Source organism: Salmo trutta, chromosome 1 (genome assembly GCF_901001165.1).
Source record: "Salmo trutta chromosome 1, fSalTru1.1, whole genome shotgun sequence".
Lineage (NCBI taxonomy): Eukaryota > Metazoa > Chordata > Actinopteri > Salmoniformes > Salmonidae > Salmo > Salmo trutta.
Window position 1 is genome coordinate 1,048,866 of NC_042957.1, and position 11,646 is coordinate 1,060,511.

Consider the following 11,646-nt stretch of genomic DNA (forward strand, 5'->3'; position numbering starts at 1 on the left):
TGAGATAATCTCAAAACGTATAAGATATCCACAGCCTGTTTACCACATACCTTATTTACAGCGTTTATCCAAAAACCCTACAAAACTTCCATTCATTTTTCATAGGTTTTGTCAACAACGAACAATGGCGGAGTTAGTGCCTACAAAAAGACGCCATTAGGGTTTGTGCCTACAAAAAGACGCCATTAGGGTTAGTGCCTACAAAAAGACGCCATTAGGGTTAGTGCCTACAAAAAGACGCCATTAGGGTTTGAATACATTTTCAGGTTGAATATTTATCTCGAGCCCAAGTCAACCAATCTGCGTTCGCCTTGCTCTGACGTGGTCTTCTTCTTTCCCGCCTGAGCCAATCAACCACCGTGTTGTTGTTTCTCAGCTACTAGTGGGTTTGTTTGGGTTTAAAGAGCTGTTTGGTGATCGGCAAAGACACGAACGACAAAAATGAGCATCGTTCACAAATAAGTAAGATTATCGTTGTAAATAAGTAAGATGGTCTTTCTATGCGTGTTTCTACTGAGATTGCATCGATATTGTACATTTCCCGTGCTTTTGTTTTATTTCCTTACCTGTCTGCTAGCTACGTTACGTTCATTTAGCTAGCCCGTGACGTTAGAGCATCCAAACCAAAACAGTCAATACATCCTATAATCACCTTTCTGACAGACTAGGGATTGTGTTAGGTTGTAACGCTAACACTTGTTTAACTTATCGAAGGAACCGTCGTTTGATATCAAAGTCAGACCAGTGGCCCGCTAATGTTTTGCTAGCGAGGCTTTTTGTCCATTCAGCCTGCAACAATAGAACGGTGCTTCACCATCCAGCCTCAGTCCTGGCAGGAAGCCTCCCGGACCAGACAGCTAGAAAGACAGGCTCTGGTAGTATTTATTCAGAAAGACAGAGCTGGAGACAGTATTTCTTCCTCTGTCGCTGGGTCTGTGTAGGTAGAGCAGGTGGCTTGTCTGTGGTTGTAAGGGGATGGAATATCAGAGTCTGGATTCTCGAAGTCAGCATGTTGATTTATCTCCAGCAGGGTGGGTGTGTTTATCTCCAACAGGGTGGGTGGGTGTGTTTATCTCCTTCAGGGTGGGTGTGTTTATCTCCTTCAGGGTGGGTGTGTTTATCTCCAACAGGGTGGGTGTGTTTATCTCCAGCAGGGTGGGTGTGTTTATCTCCAACAGGGTGGGTGTGTTTATCTCCTTCAGGGTGGGTGTGTTTATCCCCAACAGGGTGGGTGTGTTTATCCCCAACAGGGTGGGTGTGTTTATCCCCAACAGGGTGGGTGTGTTTATCCCCAACAGGGTGTGTGTGTTTATCTCCAACAGGGTGGGTGTGAGTTTTTCTCCAACAGGGTGGGTGTGTTTATCTCCAGCAGGGTGGGTGTGTTTATCTCCAAGAGAGTGGGTGTGTTTATCTCCAACAGGGTGGGTGTGTTTGTCTCCAGCAGGGTGGGTGTGTTTGTCTCCAGCAGGGTGGGTGTGTTTATCTCCAGCAGGGTGGGTGTGTTTATCTCCAGCAGGGTGGGTGTGTTTATCTCCAGCAGGGTGGGTGTGTTTATCTCCAACAGGGTGGGTGTGTTTATCTCCAACAGGGTGGGTGTGTTTATCTCCAACAGGGTGGGTGTGTTTATCTCCAAGAGAGTGGGTGTGGTTATCTCCAACAGGGTGGGTGTGTTTATCCCCAACAGGGTGGGTGTGTTTATCCCCAACAGGGTGGGTGTGTTTATCTCCTACAGGGTGGGTGGGTGTGTTTATCCCCAGCAGGGTGGGTGTGTTTCTCTCCAGCAGGGTGAGTGTGTTTATCTCCATCTCCAACAGGGTGGGTGTGTTTATCTCCAGCAGGGTGGGTGTGTTTATCTCCAACAGGGTGGGTGGGTGTGTTTATCTCCAGCAGGGTGGGTGTGTTTATCTCCAACAGGGTGTGTTTATCTCCTTCAGCATGTGTTTATCTCCTACAGGGTGTGTTTATCTCCAGCAGGGTGTGTGGGTGTGTTTATCTCCTTCAGGGTGGGTGTGTGTATCTCCAGCAGGGTGTGTTTATCTCCTTCAGGGTGGTTGTGTTTATCTCCAACAGGGTGGGTGTGTTTATCTCCAACAGGGTGGGTGTGTTTATCTCCGACAGGGTGGGTGTGTTTATCTCCGACAGGGTGGGTGTGTTTATCTCCAACAGGGTGGGTGTGTTTATCTCCAACAGGGTGTGTGTGTTTATCTCCTTCAGGGTGGGTGTGTTTATCTCCAACAGGGTGGGTGTGTTTATCTCCAACAGGGTGGGTGTGTTTATCTCCAACAGGGTGGGTGTGTTTATCTCCTTCAGGGTGGGTGTGTTTATCTCCTTCAGGGTGGGTGTGTTTATCTCCAACAGGGTGGGTGTGTTTATCTCCAACAGGGTGGGTGTGTTTATCTCCTTCAGGGTGGGTGTGTTTATCTCCAGCAGGGTGGGTGTGTTTATCTCCAGCAGGGTGTGTTTATCTCCAACAGGGTGTGTGAGTACCAGCCGGCCCTGAGGTCAGAAGTCAGAGGTCATGGAGGTTCGTGTTGGAGGCTTGGTGTTCAGCTCCAGGTTTGACTCTGGAAACCTGGGCCGCGTGGAGAAGGTCGAGTCCTTCCCATCCGACACCGCCTGTCCCACTTCCACAACCCTTAGCAACGCCCCCGACTACGAGTTTAATGTCTGGACGCGTCCTGACTGTGCCGGGACAGAACACGAGAATGGAAACAGGTAACCTAGCAACTCGCACGCACGCACACACAATTGGACTACCCAAGCAACACACTCCTCTGTGCTCTGCAGAATACAGCCTCCCCTGGGCTCTGCAGAATACAGCCTCCTCTGGGCTCTGCAGAATACAGCCTCCTCTGGGCTCTGCAGAATACAGCCTCCTCTGGGCTCTGCGGAATACAGCCTCCTCTGGGCTCTGCGGACTACAGCCTCCTCTGGGCTCTGCGGACTACAGCCTCCTCTGGGCTCTGCGGACTACAGCCTCCTCTGGGCTCTGCGGACTACAGCCTCCTCTGGGCTCTGCGGACTACAGCCTCCTCTGGGCTCTGCGGACTACAGCCTCCTCTGGGCTCTGCGGACTACAGCCTCCTCTGGGCTCTGCGGACTACAGCCTCCTCTGGGCTCTGCAGACTACAGCCTCCTCTGGGCTCTGCAGACTACAGCCTCCTCTGGGCTTTGCAGACTACAGCCTCCCCTGTGTGTGTTGCAGGTCCTGGTTCTACTTCAGTGTGCGTGGTGCTGTGCCGGGGCGACTGCTGAAGGTCAACGTAATGAATATGAACAAGCAGAGTAAACTGTACAACCAGGGGATGGCTCCTCTCGTCAAGACTGTACCTGGTAGGACACGCTGGGAGAGAGTACGGGACAGACCCACATACGAGGTACGCACACTATACACGCATTATACCATTATACACGCATTATACCACTATATACACATTATAACACTATATACACATTATAACACTATATACACGTTATACCACTATATACACATTATACCACTATATATACACATTATAACACATTATACCACTATATACACACATTATACCACTATACACACATTATACCACTATACACACATTATACCACTATACATACACATTATACACGCATTATACCACTATATACACGTTATAACACTATATACACGTTATACCACTATATACACAATATACCACTATACACACATTATACCACTATACACACATTATACCACTATATATACACATTATAACACATTATACCACTATATACACACATTATACCACTATACACACATTATACCACTATATACACACTATAACACTATACACACATTATACCACTATATATACACATTATACCACTACATATACACATTATACCACTATATACACATTATACCACTATACACGCATTATACCACTATACACGCATCATACCACTATACACGCATTATACCACTATACACGCATTATACCACTATACACGCATTATACCACTATATACACGTTATACCACTATATACACATTATACTACTATATATACACATTATACCACTATATATACACATTATACCACTATACACGCATTATACCACTATATACACAATATACCACTATATACACACATTATACCACTATATACACGCATTATACCACTATACACGCATTATACCACTATACACGCATTATACCACTATACACGCATTATACCACTATATACACGTTATACTACTATATATACACATTATACCACTATATACACATTATACCACTATACACGCATTATACCACTATATACACAATATACCACTATATACACACATTATACCACTATATACACGCGTTATACCACTATACACGCATTATACCACTATACACGCATTATACCACTATACACGCATTATACCACTATATACACATTATACTACTATATATACACATTATACGACTATATACACGTTATACCACTATATACACATTATACCACTATACACGCATTATACCACTATACACACATTATACTACTATATACACATTATACCACTATACTCGCATTATACCACTATATATACACATTATAACACATTATACCACTATATACACACATTATACCACTATATACACACATTATACAACTATACACACATTATACCACTATATACACATTATACCACTATATACACATTATACCACTATACACACAATATACCACTATATATACACATTATACCACTATACACGCATTATACCACTATATACACGTTATACCACTATATACACGTTATACCACTATATATACACATTATACGACTATATACACGTTATACCACTATATACACATTATACCACTATACACACAATATACTACTATATATACATTATACCACTATATACATACGTTATACCACTATATACACGTTATACCACTATATACACGTTATACCACTATATACACACGTTATACCACTATATACACATTATAGCACTATATATACACATTATAACACTATACACACATTATACCACTATATATACACATTATAACACTATACACACATTATACTACTATATGCACATTATACCACTATATACACGTTATACCACTATATATACACGTTATACCACTATATATACACGTTATACCACTATATACACATATTATACCACTATATACACACATTATACCACTATATACACACATTATACCACTATATACACACATTATACCACTATACACACATTATACCACTATATTCACATTATACCACTATATTATACCACTATACACACATTATACCACTATACACACAATATACCACTATATACACATTATACCACTATACACACATTATACCACTATATACACATTATACCACTATATTATACCACTATACATGCATTATACCACTATACACGCATTATACCACTATACACACAATATACCACTATATACACCTTATACCACTATATATACATTATACCACTATATATATACATTATACCACTATATACACATTGTACCACTATATACACACATTATACCGCTGTATATACACATTATAACACTATATACACATTATACTACTATATATACACGTTATCAAATCAAAATCAAATCAAATCAAATTTATTTATATAGCCCTTCGTACATCAGCTGATAACTCAAAGTGCTGTACAGAAACCCAGCCTAAAACCCCAAACAGCAAGCAATGCATTTGAAAGAAGCACGGTGGCTAGGAAAAACTCCCTAGGAAAAACTCCCTAGAAAGGCAAAAACCTAGGAAGAAACCTAGAGAGGAACCAGGCTATGAGGGGTGGCCAGTCCTCTTCTGGCTGTGCCGGGTGGATATTATAACAGAACATGGTCAAGATGTTAAAATGTTCATAAATGACCAGCATGGTCAAATAATAATAATCATAGTAGTTGTCGAGGGTGCAACAAGCACGTCCGGTGAACAGGTCAGGGTTCCATAGCCAAGGACAGAACAGTTGAAACTGGAGCAGCAGCACGGCCAGGTGGACTGGGGACAGCAAGGAGCCATCATGCCAGGTAGTCCTGAGGCATGGTCCTAGGGCTCAGGTCCTCGGAGAGAAAGACAGAAAGAGAGAGAGAGAATCAGAGAGAGCATATTTAAATTCACACAGGACACCGGATAAGACAAGAGAAATACTCCAGATGTAACAGACTGACCCTAGCCCCCCGACACATAAACTACTGCAGCATAAATACTGGAGGCTGAGACAGGAGAGATCAGAAGACACTGTGGCTCCATCCGATGATACCCCCGGACAGGGCCAAACAGGCAGGTAATAACCCCACCCACTTTGCCAAAGCACAGCCCCCACACCACTAGAGGGATGTCTACAACCACCAACTTACCGTCCTAGGACAAGGCCGAGTATAGCCCACAAAGATCTCCGCCATGGCACAACCCAAGGGGGGGCGCCAACCCAGACAGGAAGACCACGTCAGTGACTCAACCCACTCAAGGGACGCACCCCTCCTAAGGACGGCATGGAAGAACACCAGTAAGCCAGTGACTCAGCCCCTGTAATAGGGTTAGAGGCAGAGAATCCCAGTGGAAAGAGGGGAACCGGCAAGGCAGAGACAGCAAGGGCGGTTCGTTGCTCCAGCCTTTCCGTTCACCTTCACGCTCCTGGGCCAGACTATACTTAATCATAGGACCTACTGAAGAGATAAGTCTTCAGTAAAGACTTAAAGGTTGAGACTGAGTCTGCGTCTCTCACATGGGTAGGCAGACCATTCCATAAAAATGGAGCTCTATAGGAGAAAGCCCTACCTCCAGCCGTTTGCTTAGAAATTCCAGGGACAATTAGGAGGCCTGCGTCTTGTGCCCGTAGCGTACGTGTAGATATGTACGGCAGGACCAAATCGGAAAGATAGGTAGGAGCAAGCCCATGTAATGCTTTGTAGGTTAGCAGTAAAACCTTGAAATCAGCCCTTGCCTTAACAGCAAGCCAGTGTAGGGAGGCTAGCACTGGAGTAATATGATCACATTTTTTGGTTCTAGTCAGGATTCTAGCAGCCGTATTTAGCACTAACTGAAGTTTATTTAGTGCTTTATCCGGGTAGCCGGAAAGTAGAGCATTGCAGTAGTCCAGCCTAGAAGTAACAAAAGCATGGATACATTTTTCTGCGTCACTTTTGGACAGAAAGTTTCTGATTTTTGCAATGTTACGTAGATGGAAAAAAGCTGTCCTTGAAACAGTCTTGATATGTTCTTCAAAGGAGAGATCAGGGTCCAGAGTAACGCCGAGGTCCTTCACAGTTTTATTTGAGACGACTGTACAACCATCCAGATTAATTGTCAGATTCAACAGAAGATCTCTTTGTTTCTTGGGACCTAGAACAAGCATCTCTGTTTTGTCCGAGTTTAAAAGTAGAATGTTTGCAGCCATCCACTTCTTTATGTCTGAAACACAGGCTTCTAGCGAGGGCAATTTTGGGGCTTCACCATGTTTCATTGAAATGTACAGCTGTGTGTCGTCCGCATAGCAGTGAAATTTAACATTATGTTTTCGAATGACATCCCCAAGAGGTAAAATATATAGTGAAAACAATAGTGGTCCTAAAACGGAACCTTGAGGAACACCGAAATTTACAATTGATTTGTCAGAGGACAAACCATTCACAGAGACAAACTGATATCTTTCCGACAGATAAGATCTAAACCAGGCCAGAACTTGTCCATGTAGACCAATTTGGGTTTCCAATCTCTCCAAAAGAATGTGGTGATCGATGGTATCAAAAGCGGCACTAAGATCTAGGAGCACGAGGACAGATGCAGAGCCTCGGTCTGACGTCATTAAAAGGTCATTTACCACCTTCACGAGTGCAGTCTCAGTGCTATGATGGGGTCTAAAACCAGACTGAAGCGTTTCGTATACATTGTTTGTCTTCAGGAAGGCAGTGAGTTGCTGTGCAACAGCTTTTTCTAAATTTTTTTTTGAGGAATGGAAGATTCGATATAGGCCGATAGTTTTTTATAATTTCTGGGTCAAGTTTCGGCTTTTTCAAGAGAGGCTTTATTACTGCCACTTTTAGTGAGCTTGGTACACATCCGGTGGATAGAGAGCCGTTTATTATGTTCAACATAGGAGGGCCAAGCACAGGAAGCAGCTCTTTCAGTAGTTTAGTTGGAATAGGGTCCAGTATGCAGCTTGAGGGTTTGGAGGCCATGATTATTTTCATCATTGTGTCAAGAGATATAGTACTAAAACACTTTAGTATCTCCCTTGATCCTAGGTCCTGGCAGAGTTGTGCAGACTCAGGACAATGGAGCTTTGGAGGAATACCCAGATTTAAAGAGGAGTCCGTAATTTGCTTTCTAATGATCATGATCTTTTTCTCAAAGAAGTTCATAAATGTATTACTGCTGAAGTGAAAGCCATCCTCCATTTGCGAATGCTGCTTTTTAGTTAGCTTTGTGACAGTATCAAAAAGAAATTTCGGATTGTTCTTATTTTCCTCAATTAAGTTGGAAAAATAGGATGATCGAGCAGCAGTGAGGGCTCTTCGATACTGCACGGTACTGTCTTTCCAAGCTAGTCGGAAGACTTCCAGTTTGGTGTGGCGCCATTTCCGTTCCAATTTTCTGGAAGCTTGCTTCAGAGCTCGTGTATTTTCTGTATACCAGGGAGCTAGTTTCTTATGACAGATGTTTTTAATTTTTAGGGGTGCAACTGCATCAAGGGTATTGCGCAAGGTTAAATTGAGTTCCTCGGTTAGGTGGTTAACTGATTTTTGTCCTCTGACGTCCTTGGGTAGGCAGAGGGAGTCTGGAAGGGCATCAAGGAATCTTTGGGTTGTCTGAGAATTTATAACATGACTTTTAATGCTCCTTGGTTGGGGTCTGAGCAGATTATTTGTTGCAAACGCAATAAAATGGTGGTCCGATAATCCAGGATTATGAGGAAAAACATTAAGATCCACAACATTTATTCCATGGGACAAAACTAGGTCCAGAGTATGACTGTGGCAGAGAGTAGGTCCAGAGACATGTTGGACAAAACCCACTGAGTCGATGATGGCTCCGAAAGCCTTTTGGAGTGGGTCTGTGGACTTTTCCATGTGAATGTTAAAGTCACCAAAAATTAGAATATTATCTGCTATGACTACAAGATCCGATAGGAATTCAGGGAACTCAGTGAGGAACGCTGCATATGGCCCAGGAGGCCTGTAAACAGTAGTTATAAAAAGTGAGTGAGTAGGCTGCATAGATTTCATGACTAGAAGCTCAAAAGACGAAAACGTCATAGTTTTTTTTGTTGTAAATTGAATGTTAGCAACACCTCCGCCTTTGCGGGATGCACGGGGGATATGGTCACTAGTGTAACCAGGGGGTGAGGCCTCATTTAACACAGTAAATTCATCAGGCTTAAGCCATGTTTCAGTCAGGCCAATCACATCAAGATTATGATCAGTGATTAGTTCATTGACTATAACTGCCTTGGAAGTGAGGGATCTAACATTAAGTAACCCAATTTTGAGATGTGAGGGTATCACAATCTCTTTCAATAATGGCAGGAATGGAGGAGGTCTTTATACTAGTGAGATTGCTAAAGCGAACACCGCCATTTTTAATTTTGCCCAACCTAGATCGAGGCACAGACACGGTCTCAATGGGGAAAGCTGAGCTGACTACGCTGACTGTCCTAGTGGCAGACTCCACTATATACACACATTATACCACTATATATACATTATACCACTATATACACATTATACCACTATATATACACATTATACCACTATATATACACATTATACCACTATATATACACATTATACCACTATATACACACATTAAACCACTATATACACATTATACCACTATATATATATATATACATACATTATACCACTATATATACACATTATACCACTATATATACACATTATACTACTATATATATATATATATATACATTATACCACTATATATATATACATACATTATACCACTATATATACACATTATACCACTATATATACACATTATACCACTATATACACACATTATACCACTATATACACACATTATACCACTATATTCACACATTATACCACTATATACACACATTATACCACTATACACACACAGTATTTACAGATGCGTGGCCTAAATCTCTGGGTTATTGGTTGACAAAACGTTTCTCCTCAGATGGTGGATAATCAGTTCATCCTGTCCTTTACCCATCGTCTGCTGGAAGTGAAAGGAGCGACCACGTTCTTCTCCTTCAGTTTCCCCTTCTCCTACAGCGAGAGTCAAGACCTGCTGACTCAACTGGACCAGAGATACCCTGACGCAGCCACGCTGACGCCCAGGTACACACACACACACACACACACACACACACACACACACACACACACACACACACACACACATACCCAGGTACACACACACACACAGACACACACAGGTACACACACACACACACACACCCAGGTACACACACACACACAGACACACACAGGTACACACACACACACACCCAGGTACACACACACACACACACACACACACAGGTACACACTCTCTCACACACACACACACACACACACACACACACACACACACACACACACACACCCAGGTACATAGACACACACAGACACACACACACACACACACACACACACACACACACACACACACACAGGTACACACACACACACACACACACCCAGGTACACACACACACACACACACACACACACACACACACACACACACACACACACACACACACACATCCTCTGTAGTCAGTGTTGTAACCCTCTCCTCTCTCCTCTTGGTCTGTCTGTCTTCTCTTTCAATTCGAGGGCTTTATGGGAAACGTGTTAACGTTGCCAAAGCAAGTGAAACAGATAATAAATAAACAATAAAAATGAACAGTAAACGTTACACTCACAGAAGAATAAAGACATTTCAAATGTCATATTATGTATCTATACAGTCGTGGCCAAAAGTTTTGAGAATGACACAAATATTAATTTTCACAAAGTCTGCTGCCTGAGTTCGTATGATGGCAATTTGCATAAACTCCAGAATGTTATGAAGAGTGATCAGATGAATTGAAATGAATTGCAAAGTCCCTCTTTGCCATGCAAATGAACTGAATCCCCCAAAAAATATTTCCACTGCATTTCAGCCCTGCCACAAAAGGACCAGCTGACATCATGTCAGTGATTCTCTCCTTAACACAGGTGTGAGTGTTATGCCAGAATGGGCTGCCATCAGTCAGGATGTGGCCCAGAAGTTAATTGACAGCATGCCAGGGCGGATTGCAGAGGTCTTGAAAAAGAAGGGTCAACACTGCAAATATTGACTCTTTGAATCAACTTCATGTAATTGTCAATAAAAGCCTTTGACACTTATAAGATGCTTGTAATTATATTTCAGTATTCCATAGTAACATCTGACAAAACTATCTAAAGACACTGAAGCAGCAAACTTTGTGGAAATTAATATTTGTGTCATTCTCAAAACTTTTGGCCATGACTGTACATTGTTGTAACGATGTGCAAATAGTTAAAGTACAAAATGGAAAATAAATAAAGATAAATATGGGTTGTATTTACAATGGTGTTTTGTTCTTCACTGGTTGACCTTTTCTTGTGGCAACAGGTCA

The 11,646-nt window shown here is 42.4% G+C and overlaps 1 protein-coding gene across 1 annotated transcript in view; it reads left to right on the forward strand.

Annotated features, from left to right (window-relative positions):
• The first annotated feature begins 365 nt into the window (after positions 1–365).
• Positions 366–11,646, forward strand: part of agbl5 (AGBL carboxypeptidase 5) — a 67,317-nt gene continuing 56,036 nt past the window's right edge. Inside the window, 4 exon segments of the mRNA XM_029775739.1 lie at positions 366–462; positions 2,455–2,715; positions 3,206–3,377; positions 10,173–10,336. Of these exon segments, the coding sequence (XP_029631599.1) occupies positions 2,519–2,715; positions 3,206–3,377; positions 10,173–10,336 (533 nt within the window). The 5' untranslated portion in view covers positions 366–462; positions 2,455–2,518.